Consider the following 17,282-nt stretch of genomic DNA (forward strand, 5'->3'; position numbering starts at 1 on the left):
CGCACCCACTTAAAGCTCTCACTAAAATCAGTGTAGTCCCAGGCTAGAAATGGGCTAGAAATCAGTGTAGTCCCAGGCCATGGCTACCACTGCATCAGATGACGAGTATAAAAAACCAAGATGGAGTATCAATGCTCTGTTTTTCTTGGGGTGTGGTGAGGGAGTAGTTTTTTTGGTTTATTTTTTAAAATAATATTTATTTTGCTCATCGTAAGTGCACATGCAAGGAACTGAGGTCAGAAGTCTGAAACACCACTATGTCGTCATCCCTGCCTGTAAAACAAATGTTTCCAAACTCTCGGGTATGTACTCCTGGTTGTATGCTGATCATCTTAAGTTGATATGCAGTAGAGGCAGGACCTGTTCTGTATTGCAGCACGTCAGCACTGAGGCTTCCAGCTCCTTTAAGTGCATGCCTACAGGCAGCAGCAGCTCAGCACAGCTGCTGGAGTGGGGCGAGGGGAAGCAGATGGTAATGGGTGCTCCACTTTCAGTTCTGTTTGTGGGAGAAGGATTGAGGTAGGGATCTCGGTGCAGGAGACGAAGAGGTGGGACTGGGAACCTGTTTTGTGATAGTGGGATTTTGTTACTGTTGGGTTTTTGCTGTTGTGAAATCTTTTCCTAAATATGAAGGTGATATTGTCATAAATGATTATTGAGATTACTAAGAGTAAGTCTGGTAGCCATCCCTATAGTCCTGTCCGCTGCGTAGAACAAGTACTAAAGACCTATGCACCAACAGCAGACTGATTTTTCAAAAGATTTAACAAGCCTATATCTGTTAATTAAAAATCCTGCTCAAGTCAGTCATACTTAGTGCTGCACTTCCAAACACAGATTCTGTTTCTATCAAGGTGTTTCTTTGAATTGTAGTGGTCTGTCCTGAAGGGTAGGAGAGCTAGTCATTGATGGCATAAATTAAATATAGGTGATCTTGCCTTAAATTTCTACTTCTGCTTGAATTTCATTCAAATCAAATTTGTTCTTTACTGGCTTAGTTTCGTCTAAGAGAACCTCTCCTCCTCACCTTCCCTCTAATAATTAGCTACTGAAGAATGAAAATCCGTCAATGCTGGGCATGTATACAATACTAGCAGTCCTACATTGACATGATCCTATGCTGCTGTCCACGGTGGTAAATATGTTGTTTAATTAGACAATTGATACTCCTGTTCTTTAGTGGCTATTAACTGGGAGATGCTGACAATGAAAAACTTTATATATTGCATAGTTGTTCAAAGAAGAAGAAATAATTATCTATCTTCAGTGTATCAAGACAGCAACTTGCCATTGTAAGTCATATAACACAATTCTGGATATGGTGAGGGTGCTGAGTAGTAGCTGATGTAGGTTTCCTCTTTGTGGACTTGCATGTGCATGAAATATTCACATGCCACCTTCATCAGTATAGCTGACTTGAGTGCATTAGGTGTATATGCATAGTAGTAGTAAAAATACATAAATACATTATAGAGGCAAAATTGTTTTATCAGTGATACTGTTTGCTAAAACAAATCTCCCTAAGCAAGGTGAAGATTGTCTTGGGCCTGACATAATTTGTAAGCCCTCTGTTATGCATTATTTCTGCTGTGCTTTTTCCAAACTATTCTAATTCTGTAACAGATTTTAAGTTCTCTGCCCATATGTGAAACCTTTACTTCTTGAATGCAATCTGAAAAAAAAACTATTTAAAGTCCACTCCAAATATAATCTGTACCTGATTTGAGATAATCCCATAAAAGTCCCTAACACATCCATTTTAGTTTCAGATGGAATTTGTCCCAGCAGCCCTCCTTTCTTTTGCAGCTTCTCTGACAGCAGGATCCTGGGAACTGCCCCTCTTTCCACAGGTTGGGCCTTTTCTTTGCAGCAAACTGAGTGCCATGTTGCCCATGTTGCATTTCTGACCTGTGTGGTCTGTAACAAAAACACTTGCTTTCATTAAATCAGAGTAGCTGTTTGGTTGGATTTTATTTGTTGCTTGCATGTTTCAGTACTGATACTTTTTGTCCATACAAGTATGCCTGTGTTATGGCTAGTTGGATGGCATACCAGCCACGCAAACTTTAGCTTTTTTGTTACATGGTGAAATTGCCATCTAAAACATTTAAAACGAAATTACTGTTCTATCTTGCAGCATGTATGCTTGATATATTATTAGAAAGGAGGTCTGAGAACACATTCTCTGTACTATTGTTAACATAGAAAAGCCATGGTACAATTATCCAACATTTCACTACCTCAGCTTGCTGTTTTCTGTTCCTTGTTCCTTTTTCTCCCGCAGTTTCTCTCTCCATTTTTCTCAAAAGAGCAACCTGAAAATATATAATCGTACTTCCAAATGTATTCTAAAACAGTGGCCTCTCAGAAGATAGCAGACTTGTACTGACTTTAGTAGTACTTATTTCCTCTGCTGGTGAAGGTTTCAATGGCTGTCAGAAGTGGAACAAGTAAAAGGTAGCAGTGACTCTGTTAGAAGTGGAAGTACTGTCATGTGCTCCTGAACATTTAAGGATTTTTTTCTTGGAGTTAGGTGGCCTACTGAGTACTAGTGCCCACTGTATACATGTGCCAATTGTATTTTTCCTTCTGAGAAAGAACTGTTCGTGTGAGGCAGGTATCCTGGCTGTACCGTGGCTGAACTTGTGAACTCTGTCTTTTCACTGTCTCACAAAATTCCTTCTCAGCTGCCCTTGCCTTGAGCTTGCTTGTGGTTTCTCATGGCATGCAGCCAAAGGTGTGCTGCTAGCCTGTTTCCAGTGTTCCTGACCCTCTGGTTTAGAGCTAACTAGAAGTTATTAGTTTGGATGACAATTTGGATAGCTAAGCTACCAGTGCCTTCCTGCAGAGGGATTCTGATTCAGTCATCCCATCATGCTTGGTCTTTAAATCTGAACCTGAGATTTCCTTCAATGGGGAAACTGTGTTCGTCTTCAGTCTTACTTGAGAGACCTTTTTTTGTAGTTCAAATGGAAAATCCTCATGTGTTCTTACCAGGCTGGGCTTGTGATATTCATCCCCCCCAATTATTTGTAATTTTAAGTCAGTTATTCAGCAATTGACAAACAAAACTAGAATATAATGACGTGAAAAGCTGGGGCTTTTTTGATATCCAAAAGTCCATGTAATACCAAGCCACAGGGTAATGACCATACCACCTTTTGGGGGCAGAGGGTGTGTATGTGTGTGTTCAGACCGTAGAGAAGAGGGATTGATGGAGGCAGTTACTGGACAGAGATGACAGCTTACAACATCACTTTGGTTTGCATGCACAGATTTCCCAGGGCTTTTTGCTCAGACTAAGTATGCCATGTTTGGGTTTTTTGGTTCCCCCTGCCCCTTTTGGCTCACTGGGACTTATTTTAAATTCTTATCGTCCTAGAAACTGAATGTATTTAACTTACCTTTCAGGACATCTTACGTCCCCAGAGTATGTTTGATCTGGCTTTTTAAATCAGTGAAACTCAGCTGATTTCTCACTTACTAAAGTCTGTGAAGCAACTTTGTAGCTGATTATATAAAAGCACCATGAAACAACTTCACAGGAATTCCATTCACGTCTATCTGAACTTTAAAGTAACCGCAAATGTTATTCAGTTGGGTTCAGATGGAGAAGCTTGCTCTGTCTCTTGAAAGCTCCAGTATCTGCTAAGCCCTGAAAAGAAAGGTAAAATTGATCATATTTAACAGTATGAAGCAGCAAGCAATATTCAGCTGCCCTAAAATGTGTGAATCCAGACTCATTAGGCTGTATGTGACCTGGAACAATTCTAATTTTTGGAATGCTGCAAACTGTGTGTGTGTGGGGGAAATCTCTTGCCTGCAGGCTGGTTGTGGGTGTTAAAAACTTAAATTCTCAGGGGCACAGTGTGTTGCTGGTCCATCTTAAGGCAGATGTAAATGTCACAGCTGTCTTATAAAATCTTCCTAGCCTTCTCTTAGCTTGCCTGGTGTTAAAGTTAATAAAAGGCTAGAACATCCATCCTATGTTCATAAAAATTACTTCCTTAGCAGACAACAACATTGTAAGACAAAGACAATAAAGGATTTTTTTAACTATTACTGGAACATCTAAGGTTTGATGCCAGATGGTGGCATGGGGATCTAAGACAGAACTGATCCTTGGGGTTTTGCACTTAACTAGTCTTAGTCTATTAGAACTGAAATCTAGCTGGTGCATCAGAAAGCTTGTTCATGGAAACATAATTGAAATGTATGCTTTAATATGCATGCTGCACTACACACAATAGATAGCATAACTGGTTTACTTGTGGAGTCGTATCAACCAACAGTGATATTTTGGGCTTTGGGGATGAGGGAAGGGAGGATAATATATACTTTGCATTTAGGAAGTTTCTTTCCAGGTATAGAAATATTCATAGCTCAGGCTCTCCACTGAAAATATCTTGTCATTAATCTTTGAAAGGTACAGTCAATGAAAGTGTGGTTTGTTTCATAGAATCATAGAATCGTTTAGGTTGGAAAAGACCTTTAAGATCATCAAGTCCAACCGTTAACCTAGCACTGCCAAGTCCACCACTAAACCATGTCCCTAAGCACCACATCTACACGTCTTTTAAATACTTCCAGGGATGGTGACTCAACCACTTCCCTGGGCAGCCTGTTCCCATACTTGACAACCCTTTTGGTGAAGCAAGTTTTCCTAATATCCAATCTAAACCTCCCCTGGTGCAACTTGAGGCCATTTCCTCTTGTCCTATCGCTTATTACTTGGGAGAAGAGACCAACACCCACCTCACTACAACCTCCTGTCAGGTAGTTGTAGAGAGTGATGAGGTCCCCCCTGAGCTTCCTTTTCTCCAGGCTAAACAACCCCAGTTCCTGCAGCAGCTTCTTATAAGGCTTGTGCTCCAGACCCTTCACCAGCTTCGTTGCCCTTCTCTGGACACGCTCCAGCACCTCAATGTCTTTCTTGTAGTGAGGGACCCAAAACTGAACACAGTATTTGAGGTGCGGCCTCACCAGTGCCAAGTACAAGGGGACAATCACTTCCCTACTCCTGCTGGCCATATTACTTCTGAAACAAGCCAGGATGCCGTTGGCCTTCTTGGCCACCTGGGCACACTGCCGGCTCATGTTCAGCTGGCTGTCAACCAGCACCTCCAGGTCCTTTTCCTCTGGGCAGCTTTCCAGCCACTCTTCCCCAAGCCTGTAGCGTTGCCTGGGGTTGTTGTGACCCAAGTGCAGGACCCGGCACTTGGCCTTGTTGAACCTCATACAGTTGGCCTCAGCCCATCGATCCAGCCTGTCCAGGTCCCTCTGCAGAGCCTTCCTACCCTCCAGCAGATCAACACTCCCGCCCAGCTTGGTGTCATTTGCAAACTTACTGAGGGAGCACTCGATCCCCTCGTCCAGATCATTGATAAAGATATTGAACAGGACCGGCCCCAGTACTGAGCCCTGGGGAACACCGCTCGTGACTGGCCGCCAGCTGGATTTAACTCCATTCACCACAACTCTTTGGGCCCATCCACCCATCCAGTTTTTTACCCAGCGAAGAGTATGCCTGTCCAAGCCACGAGCAGCCAGTTTCTTCAGGAGAATGCTGTGGGAAATGGTGTCAAAGGCTTTACTAAAGTCTGGGTAGACCACATCCACAGCCTTTCCCTCATCCACTAAGCCAGTCACCTGGTCATAGAAGATCAGGTTGGTCAAGCAGGACCTGGCTTTCATAAACCCATGCTGACTGGGCCTGATCACCTGGTTGTCCTGTACGTGTCCTGTACGTGATGGCACTCAAGATGATCTGCTCCATAACCTTCTCCAACACCGAGGTCAGACTGACAGGCCTGTAGTTCCCCAGATCCTCCTTCTCGCCTTTCTTGTAGATGGGCGTCACATTTGCTAACCTCGTAGCAGTAGCAGTAAAGGTAGTTCAACTGGATTCAAAGTATCATAGATATGTTATCAGTTTGTGGTGTGGACAAAACCAGACAGAAAGCCAATGCAGTTTATGAAACACCATTGTATAACATTGTGCAGTGCTTTTCAGCTAGATTTGCCACAATTTTCATGTGCAATATATGGTTTAAATTGTGAAATGCTGCGGACTGTGAAACTTGTACACTGAAAAATTTAATGGTGCCTGTTACTAAAAAGTAATATCCATTTCTTTTACCTGAGAGTCCAAGAGCCAGTGTTTGAAGAAATAAGTAAAGGTTATCAATCTCTTAAATCCTAGACTGTGAGTTTTGCACATTTGAAGAAACAGCAGCAGGCCAATCTTGCCTCTTAAAATTCTCAGTTGGTTGGTTATAATAAATAATAAATGACATGTTTCAGGACACTCTTAATCCATTAGACCTTACAGAATGTTCGTGTGTTGTCTTGAGCTCTCAAACTTTCCTTTTTTGACTCTCTTGTCTCACCTCAGTATCTTCGTGGTTATCTGTGTCACTGTATAACAGAAAAGATATTGTAGATGTGCAGGGAATACTATCTTCTAATTCTCAGCTTCAGAAATGGCATATCATTGTCAGACAGCTCAGGCAGTACAAATTTATCATCTTTTCTTTATTATCCAATCCACTAGTTTTCAAAATAACTTTCAGAGTTAAATGCTTTGATGTTAAAATATTCTGTTCATCTAATAAAGTCAAGCTATATCAGGATTTGCATGTCCCACTCTAATGTGATCATACTTTCTGGTTTGGGGCATGTATCTTATTTTGTTTTTACCTTTGAAATGTTAAGCTATTCCTATTTTTGTGAAGTTTGCCAATAACTGCTTTATCAGCCCTTGTTTAAGGGCTACTTCATGCTTTAACATGAAGTTTCACTGAAATGTTAGGCTTAAGGTAACTATAAAATGGTAAACTATAGATCTAATATACACTGTATACTTTTATAAAATTCCTGGATTATTCATGAATTGCATTTTGGGATGGGGGAGCAAATGAACCATCAGATTGGTTTCTTATGTCCCAGTAAAATAGGTCTAAGAATATACTTTTAAATCTTACAAGTGTAAGATTTACACTTGTATTTGAGGGACTAAATACAGATCAGACAATTCCATCAAAGCTGTACTTGCATTTCTACTTATTGCTGAGGGAATTCTGCATTCCTTTCAAGTTATGAATAAAATGGACTGACAAAAATTTAAATGTTTGTCTTGCTAATGTGTTTGTGGTAGCTTTCCTTGAATTGCCCTTCTGATTGCTGTATTCTGCTTTTGTTTAGTTTCTGATCATTAATTTGTGATGATCTAAAATGAGTCATCTGTATGCTTGCAGAAAAGTCTATTTTAGCTGGCACAAATTCTTTGGTAATAATCAAAATAGACTTTTTTCCTAATGCATTATAAGATTTTACTTACAAACCAGAAAACACCATGTATCAGGAAGCTTAATGTGTTCCAGCTGTACAGAAACACTTTCTGCTGTCTACTTTTGCAGGTCCGATTTGTGAAGAATGTGACTTCCTGGAAGGAAATGAAACCAGGATTTTACCACGGACATATATCTTATTTGGACTTTGCAAAGTATGTTACCCTCGGATTTATCTGTCGAGTAGCATAGTAGTTTAAGTTGCTTGGATCCAGCTGGGATATTAGTGCCCTCTAGTGATGAAAGTCTGACAACTGCAGTTTTGAAAAATTCACACTGAAATTCCTATGATGAGCAGTATTTGGTTTTGATATTCACAGTTTTCTCTTCTCTTTTTGCATGATAAAATGTAGCCGAGTCTCACTGCAAAACTATTTATATGCTAGGTTTAATATTCCTTGTCTGAATTACAAGCTTGTTATACTGAAAATCCTGGCTTTTCTCTGGAACACTGGCAGTTCTGCCTTAGGATTGGCTTCCCATTCTGGGAAGTTTAAGATACCTGTTGTCATGGTTTAACCCCAGCTGGCAACTAAGCCCCATAGAGCTGCTCAGTCACTACTGCCCGGTGGGAAGGGGGAGAGAATTGGAAGGGTTAAAGTGAGAAAACTCATGGGCTGAGATAAAGACAGTTTAATAGATAAAGCAAAAGCCACGCGCGCAAGCAAAGCAAAACGAGGAATTCATTCACTCCTTCCCATCGGTAGGCAGGTGTTCAGCCATCTCCAGGAAAGCAGGGCTCCATCATGCCTAACGGTTACTTGGGAAAACAAACACCATCACTCTGAATGTCCCCCCTTCCTTCTTCTTCCCCCAGCTTTATATGTTGAGCATGACGTCATATGGTATGGAACATCCCTTTGGTCAGTTGGGGTCAGCTGTCCCGGCTGTGTCCCCTCCCAACTGCTTGCTGGTGGGGTGGGGTGAGAGGCAGCAAAGGCCTTGACGCTGTGTGAGCACTGCTCAGCAGTAACGAAAACATCCCTGTGTTATCAACACTGTTTTCAGCACAAAACATAGCCCCATGCTAGCTACTATGAAGAAATTAACTCTATCCCAGCCAAAACCAGCACACCTGTTCTCAGATATGTTTCATATAACAAGTAATACCACCTGCCTCTTAAGTTATGTAGTTCTTCTCTATCAGAGTATCCCTTTCCAGTTTATCAAAATATTAAAAGTTGTATTTTAAAGCAGATTTCTGGCCTATAGTGATTTGACTTGCTGTAAAAAGCATTGAAATAATTCTTGTGGAGTTAAATCCTGCTACTTCTAAAATTAATTTAAAAGAAAATGAGGTAAAAATCCTCCCAGTGACTTCAAAGGTTCAGGATCATATCTGTATTCCTGCTTTCATGTGTTTCTTTTCTTATTTTTGCTTCTGGATCTAAAGCAGTGATCCTCAGTACTTCAGTCTTGTGAAACCTCCCCTTGAACTGGCAAGTCAGTTTTGCTTAAGATGCTTACTAGGCAGTGCTTCATCTTGCACTTGCAGCATGTGGAAAATGGTTTAAAATTGTAAGTGGATTTTTCAGATCTCCACATATTCGACTGCACAAACAATAGTAACCACTACTTTTACCTCTTGCTGCTGGTCAATCATCAGTAATGTTCCGTTTCTGTGTATTAAAACATTTATTTAATTAAATGAGGTTTTTGTATGTAAGAATTTCTTTTGTTTAGTCATTGCTTTTAATTATTCATTCTGTTATGTACACTGATTTTTATTTCTAGCTTTTTATTACAAAGAATGAGAAGGGGAGGTGAGAGCTTCGTAGATTCCCAGTACAGTATATTATATAATAGAAAATGCTAAAAGCTACAGTAGTAGCTGAAAATTGCCAATGGCACCAAGTAAAAGCTTGAAGTTTACAAAAAGTAACAGGCAAGACATCTTAATTGCAAATCAATCAATAAAAATAAAATGTATCAAATTTCATTAGCTTTCTTTCTGCCTTTTTAAAGTTAAAAGGCTGCACCATTAATAAATCCTTGAACTGGATAACAGCTTTCTGGAACAGCAAAGGAGAATGTTATTTTATACATTACTCACTTCATAAAGCTGAAAACATTTTCGGATACTGGAACTTTTTAAACTAAAATAATTATTTTACATCTAGAAAGCATCTAAGCAATTTCACAGATTTCTTTCATCTGCATCTTCTCTCTAGGACTATGTTAACCTTGTGTTTGTTGTTTGTTATCCTTTCACCTAAACGATTTATTTTTTCCCCACAACAGCTTCCTATCTCATACTTTGGGTTTTCATTATTAAAATAATATCTTGAATACTCTGGTTGTGCTTGGCAAGGCCCACGCTTTTAAGGCTGCGAGGTATGTTCTTGTAGTGAACATTCTTGTAGTTGAAAAGTGTAAAGTATTTCAGAAAAGTCTATGCCTGCTTATACACAGACATCAGACTTAGGTCCACTGTCAAACATCAGAAGTACCTCTTAAGTTATGCTGAAGCTTAAAGTACTGGATTCAATTGATGACTTACAGTATTGAGGACAAGTTATCATAACCCATCCATGTAGAAATTACAGTAATAAAAGTTGAAATTTTTTTTCCCTCTTTTTTTAATTTCTGATGCACCCTTATTCCCTATTTTCTCTGGTAAACAGTTTGAAAAAAACTTCTTTGACAATGCAATTGCCAAATCATTGTCATTATTAATAAAGTTACAATAGTAAGTGCCTTATGTTATCGTATCTGAAGCTAGTTTTGTGAGGTCATGTGCAAATCCATATGAATGTTCAATCCAGCACAAACATTTCCAAGGGCTTTGACACCTTCATTTAACCCACAGATACATATTGTTGGTTGTGGCTGCTACTATATCAAAATGGTTTGTTACCGCCTTCTACAGCACTTGCAGTAGAGTCTGTAGAAGGGGACACACACGCGTGTCTCAGGCACTTCAGTGGACCTGAAAGAGGGTGCAGTTCAAAGTCTGGACTTCGCATCAAAATGGTTGAAACTTTCACACACTCCTATTTTGCGGACTTTGGGGAGTAAGAGCTGGCATACAGACAAATGTCAGCCATGCCCCCTTTAACTGCCACAGTCTGATTCATTGGTACTCTGCTGGCAACATCTGAGGAATCGATTGCTCTTTCTGTAGCCTTTAACAATTTCTGTATCTGTAGTGGTGATCTTTTGCCAAAGTAATGCCTTTTAATTGTTTTTTTTCTAACTTCCTCTTTTGTGCTGCTTATTCTATGTTTCTGTTCTTCAGCTTTTCAACTTAGATTCCTCATATGAGCAGTATCTGGTATTATAATTTACAGAGTACCACTTTAACAATAATGGTACTGCCTCTTAAAACTGCGAGCACTCTCTGTTTTAGCTGGGCTAGGAGGCTTGAATGGCCCTCTGTCAATGCAGAACACTTTCCCAGTTTGCATGGGAACAGAAAAGAATCTTTTTTTCCAGCTCCTAGCTTTACTTCAGGGCACTTGACACGCTTGCAATTTCCATTGTGATATAACCTCTTTAATATTTGGATACCATACTTATTTGCCACAGTAATGTCTCAAATGGAAAAGAAAATAAAACTGAGAAATGCATTGTAAAAGCTGTGTTGAATGTAGATCATTGAAAGGTAGCATTTGCACAAAACAGTTTTGATGGTTTAAATCTTTCTCGTGTGTCCCATGAGCTTACCACCTCATTCAAGCTTCCTGTTTGTACCACAGTAAATCAAAATTTGCTTAGGGTAAATGTCTAAGGAAAAAATGTATATCTTTCGATAGAGAAGTTCCTATGGTTACAGATACTATCTTAGGCTTATATTTAGTAAGCATAGCCATATGGATTCAAGCCAGGTAATGGATGGGCTCTGAGCTCTGTCTTCCTTCTGTTAGAGTTCAGGTCTCTGACAACTGGAGGCCTGCCAGGAAAACCACTTGCAGCATTGCATAGCGCGGTTCAGGAGGGCGGGAACTCAATATCAAACTTCCTTGTACTTATTATAAACACGTACGTGGCTGCTAGACTAATCAAGGCATTTCTAGAGACAGGATGGTTGTATAAACATTTTTAGTATCTATTGTGTGAGGATATTTCAGTTTTATTTGTTTCTCTAATAAAAAAAACTAAAATCACAATCCTAGGAAAACTGCAATTGAACTGACTTTCACATCCACGTAACACACTGGGTATGAGGATGAGAGGAAGTGGTCATTAAACTTCCTCTCACCATCATCTTCTCTGTATATAGATTTCAACTATATCAACAGAGACAGTATTAAATGGGAAGCTTTGATTTGGCCTTTAAAAGACATTTTTTCCTCTTTTACTTTAGATTTGGTGTTAAAAAGAAACCAATTTACATAAATGTCATAAGAGATCCTATAGAACGACTAGTTTCTTATTATTACTTTCTGCGCTTTGGAGATGATTACAGACCAGGGCTACGGAGGCGAAAACAGGGGGATAAAAAGGTAAAGTACACTTTATTATATATGTTGTTCTTACTAAAGTTAATGTGAAAACAATTTAAAAAAATGTCCTGATAAAAGCTGAATAGTTCTTGTATCAGCCTTGGTAATGATGCTGGCTTTGTAAATTTGTAAATTATATTCTCCCCTTCGTGTCCGTGGACCAGAGTGTAACATTAAGTATGTTCTTTGTAACCTTATAAATTCACTTGATGTTGCAATTTGCTAAATAAAATAAAATAAAATAAAAAACTGTTTTCAGGTATCCAGAGTTGTAAGTATCAAGTTAAGCTTATCCTCCTATGTAAAAAATCTACATCTCTTCTTGTTGAAGACAAGAGAGATACATTTTTTTACCAAAAGCTGTAGAACTGCTGATGCTTTGGCTTTGATTTTTTTTTTTTTAATAGTTAACAACCCAATTTTTTTTTTTTTATGTAAATATTGCAATGGAATTATATAAAGAGTCTGCTTGAAAACTATGGAGTATGAATCATACATTTCTATACTTCCTCCATCTGTCTTAGGTGGCTATAGGAGTAGTTCAGGTTAGCATATTCAAACCTTGATTACTAATACAGTTTCAGAATGGCAACATCATTTAGGCTTCATAATCTATTTATTCCAGAAAGAATTTATACATCCACTGTCATGGTTTGCAGTGAGACATTTGTTGGAGCATGTTGCTTTGGACTTTTCTTAAATCAAGAAGAAAAGTAGGGTATTAAGTGTATGAATATAGTTTATGAAACTATAGTTAGAACAGTGTGGAAGCTTTTATAAAATGTCAGGGGGTTTTGTACTTTACAGAGCCAAACACTTTAAAATTTCAGTGGCAATATTTTCTTAAACTGATGAAATTTTTTTGTAATGTTGACAATTTAGTGTAGCACTGTGTAAATATCAAGAGATATTGAAAAAATAACTGGCAAAAATCACACTGATTAAGGCTTAGTCTATAAACACCGTAACAACTAATAAATGTTACTAATCCTTTTGTGTGGTCCCCTCCATCCAAATAGTGTTTTTTAAATATTGGGAACAGACCATTCCTCTTTTCTTTCCAGTTGATAACTAACTGCTCCTCTGTTATTTAGGTTTTGGCGCCATCTTCTGCTACTGCATTTCAGTTTATCCAGACATCCTACAGCATACATAGAGGAAAGCTTCGAGCAGAACAAATTGAAATTAAGCTTAAAAACTGTATCTTCATAGAACTGGCTACAGAGATGATTTGGTGATGTGGTATCATAAAGGCATTTTTAAAAAGAGAGATAGGATCTCATATTTTGTAACCTACTCTGTTCCTTTTCATGAGGAGCATGATTTGGCCAGTGGAATTCCTTCCTGGTAGAGATCAATGAGTTGGAAAGCTGAGCGTGCTACCAAGTCCAAGCTGTTTATAGGACTTAATACTTATTAAAAAGAGTGAAATTTAAGAGTGTTGTTTTAGTTTTGAATTATAATCCGAACAACCTTGTTAGGTAGTCACTGGGAAACATTAAGCCAAAATCCCTAATGCTACTGCTTGGTAGACTGCACTGTAAGCTCTGATTTGCTGGAAAAAGTTGAAATGCATTCCTATTTATAATGTTTGTAATGCATTGCATAAATAATTTTATGTTTTTCTGTTAAAGATGCTTTTTTTCATTTTGTCACTATCATACCACTTTATTTAGGTCTGAGACTTAGTTGTTGCCATACCGGTATAACTTCTCATGTAAGCATCTCTAGTTCATTTGAAGTGAAATTGATTTGCTATGCCAAGTTTTAGAGTTTCTTTCATTTAAATCAGGTAATACTATTTTTCCATGGTGTTTCCAAGAAAACTGTACATATATAGATGGTGTCAGTTTTACATACATTAGATATAAAATTCAGTAAGCTCAACAATGGATTGACCCAATCGCAGTGTCTATAACACTGATATCTATTCTAATCTGTGTTATAGTAGATTCACTAAGAACTCTTCAAATGAAAAGTAGGGAAGGTCAAAAATGCAGTCTTTCTAATGGAAGTCAATTGTTCCTGTATTAAGTGGAAAGGAATCTCAGCGTACTTTACACCCTCGCCCCCTCCCAGTCCATACCACAGCATTTATATGGAAGAGTTCTCCATTCATTTTCTTTCTATATCCCTGTGCTTCCAAAGTTATAGATAGCTTGGCTCCAAGAACAGAGTCTGTAAAGACAAGTGTTTCTTATAATAAAATATCTGGATGGAGTAGTCAGGGTAAGTATATAAGACGAAGTAGGGAAGGAGGCCTGTCCTATTTCATCTTACTTAGAAAATTACTTGCTTGCTTTTGCGTATTAACTATAAAATAACCTGCAGGTATAAGCAAAGTCATCTTTCTTTTGACAGATGCTAGTTCATATTTAGTATATACATTCATAAGTTAGGAGGTGCATTTAAACAATTTAGTTCTTAGGTAATGCTGATGTAAAGGTAAAGTACTCATGATAGATCAGTGCAGAATTTCTCTAGAGAACTATGCTAGAGAAAGCATACCAATGTCTTGTTTTCCTAGTTAAGCTGCATTTTTATCTGTGATATGTGACATGTACAAGCTATTCTAAACTCAAAGTGCAATGTGGACCAAGACGCCACAGGTTAATCCCTGCTTTGGTCTGATATCAGTAAGTTTTTCAGATTATCTCAGGAACTTCACCTCAAAACAGAAGCAAAGGACATTGTCCTTGTTCTAACACTGAATAATTAAGCAAATGTATTTTTACATGGTTGTTTTGAACAGCAATTTGTAATTATACAGAAGAAACAGTCTCAAAAGTTGTCTATGTGATCACATATTTGTAATTAAATAATTTTTAAAAAATCTATCCTAGATACATGACTTATATCTTGGTTAGAAATATCATAAATACTTACTTTATGGTGACTGGGTAAAATATTTACAAATTCTTTCCAATGCCAATGGAGTTCTTATTGTAACTGTATTACTACAGTTGAAACTCTGTGTTGCTACAGCTGTCTGTCTATGTAGAGCGATGTTGTATGGAATATTCTGTTATGCAGTGAACAACTTGCTTTCATTTCTTCTGATTGCCAAAACCAAATGGCCTCTGAAATGGTAGTTATTTGTCATAATACTTAAAATGTAATAGAACATTGTTTAATCTAAAACACAAAATGCAGTGTTCTATGGTATAAAGATCCAGCTGTTCCAGTATCACACAAATCCTGATGGCATTTGACGCCGTATCTTTAATGATTTCTTTTGTAAGCAAAAAATAATGATACCAACACTTACTGACTGTTTTTGCTTGTTTTGACATATAGCCTTTATCAAGGTTATATCAAAGGTATCAGGTAAGATCTAATCGTTCATTAGTTCTAATCCTAAAAGACTGTCCAAATAATATTTTAATTGAGACAAATAGGTCTTCCTAATAACACCGTGAAAGCAAGACTTGAATAAATTACTTTTTTTTTTCTTTCACATCATATCTTGTGTTTTTCTGTCCCCACTACATTTAGCAACTAACTAGGTTGAGAAGTTTGATATGTACACTAGATTTTAAAGCTCAGCTCAATTTTGTCTTTGTTCCAGACCTTTGATGAATGTGTGGCAGCTGGAGGTTCAGATTGTGCTCCAGAGAAGCTTTGGCTTCAAATTCCGTTCTTCTGTGGCCACAGCTCCGAATGCTGGTAGGGAGATAAATGTACCTTAAGTTGTTAGTCAAGTATATGAGCACTGAAATCTAAACTTAACAAATTTGAATATGTAGCACAGTTAGGGAAAGTGTGAGGGACTGGACAGAATGAAGCAGCAGGTACTTTAGTAATATATTTTCTTTTGAAGATGCATTTTAGTGAAAGAGTCTTGCAGTTCTTCAAACAAGTAATATGTTAGGATACTGTATCAGCAGTGCTATGAGGGAAAACAGATTGTTTTCAATTTTAAAAATAATTTTTGTAGATTTGGAGTCTTGACATTTTTCTCTTATGTCAGGCTACAGTATCTGTCTTTCTGAATGGAGATATTTTGTTCAAGCTCCTAGAGTTTCTGGGGAGAATAAAATAATTGAGATCAGGATAAATTTATCTTCTTGAACTTCACCAGACATCCAGTAGTCAATGCTACTTAGTAGAAACCGAAACAAAAGCAAATAGTGTCCATCAGTCAATGTAGCATGTTTTATAACAATGGCACAGACTTTAAACAACTTTAGCAAACTAAAAAAAAAAAAAGAAAAAGGGCGTAGATGATTTGAAGGATTCTGAGTGAAATCAAGGGCAATTACTCGTTGAAGGTACTGTTCACCCAAACATAAGCAAAGTAAATGGCCACTTGGGACCTCCTCTTTCAGTGGCTGTTGGTCAGACCTATCTACACCTGGGCCAGGTGGAGAAGCAGAGAAAGATAGATCTCTGAACCTATCTTTTCACCCTGTCTAGAGCTATAAAGAGGAAAAAATGCCGGTTTAATTTCTGTCTGTCATTCAGTAGGGAAGTCCTCCCATTAAGTGCAATGACTTTCTAGTACAGAACTATACTTGTAGGATGCAGAAGGGAAGGTGTGTTCTTACCAGAACCATTTCATGTGAAAGTGGAGACTGAGTATTGACATTGAGAAAATATAAATCCTCCAAAAATTGCATTAATAGAAACAGTAACCATGTACACACATGGGTTTTTTTGTGGATGAGTTATTAGTCAAAATAACTAGAGGAGTCAAATTTTTAGATAAGAACACAGATGAGAGAAACTGGAAAGGGAAATGAAGTTAAGAATGGTTGTAACTTGAAATGAGTCTTGCCTTTCCTATACAAATGTCCTGTTATGAAGTAATCTCCATCTAGGGACCAAGGATTGTTGGCTGACATCAGAACTTGCTGTAATCATTCTCTGTCATTTTAGGAATGTGGGAAGCAGATGGGCTTTGGAACAAGCCAGATACAATCTGATTAATGAATACTTCCTAGTGGGAGTTACTGAAGAGCTTGAAGACTTTATCATGTTATTGGAGGCAGCTTTGCCCCGGTTCTTCAGGGGTGCTACAGAACTGTACCGGACAGGTATTTAAATGGTTGATTTCCATGGATTCCATGGATTTTTCATTTTCTTATCACTTTTTTAAATGTGAATCTTTTAGACCTAGATGAATAGTTTTGGCCAGGTTGAGAGGCCAGGTTTGCCTCTCAGTTGGCTGATGTTCCTACAGAAGAGACAAACTCTTTAAAAGTTTCTCAGTACAAATTTTTGACAGCAGCCCAAGTATCTTCCTGCCTTACACAAATTATAAATATTTAAGGTTGGGGTAAAGGCAGTTGTGTAGGTATACCACACTTAAACAATTGTGACGTATTTATCAGAACAGTTTTGAAAGGTCTTGCAGGGGCTTCAGTTTTGTAAAATGGCTGGTAGTGGCAGATTTCCATTTCCTCAGAAGCCCTGCTGAAATTACCTGTGCTTGATCAACCTGGTTGGCTGTGCAAAAAGGCCCAAGGAATACAAAGGCCCAAGCACA

General features: G+C 38.3%; 1 protein-coding gene across 3 annotated transcripts in view; it reads left to right on the forward strand.

The window, feature by feature from the left end:
- HS2ST1 (heparan sulfate 2-O-sulfotransferase 1) overlaps nucleotides 1-17,282 on the forward strand; it is an 85,592-nt gene that overhangs the window by 62,814 nt on the left and 5,496 nt on the right. For 2 of the 3 annotated variants that reach the window (XM_075156212.1, XM_075156213.1), the window contains 4 exons: nucleotides 7,419-7,504; nucleotides 11,656-11,794; nucleotides 15,363-15,460; nucleotides 16,673-16,830. In XM_075156212.1, the coding sequence (XP_075012313.1) occupies nucleotides 7,419-7,504; nucleotides 11,656-11,794; nucleotides 15,363-15,460; nucleotides 16,673-16,830 (481 nt within the window). Of the gene's footprint in view, nucleotides 1-1,763; nucleotides 1,851-7,418; nucleotides 7,505-11,655; nucleotides 11,795-15,362; nucleotides 15,461-16,672; nucleotides 16,831-17,282 lie in introns of all 3 variants that reach the window. The other variant, XM_075156211.1, reaches the window with a different exon arrangement.

This window comes from Calonectris borealis, chromosome 8, assembly GCF_964195595.1.
Source record: "Calonectris borealis chromosome 8, bCalBor7.hap1.2, whole genome shotgun sequence".
In the NCBI taxonomy this organism is placed as follows: Eukaryota; Metazoa; Chordata; class Aves; order Procellariiformes; family Procellariidae; genus Calonectris; species Calonectris borealis.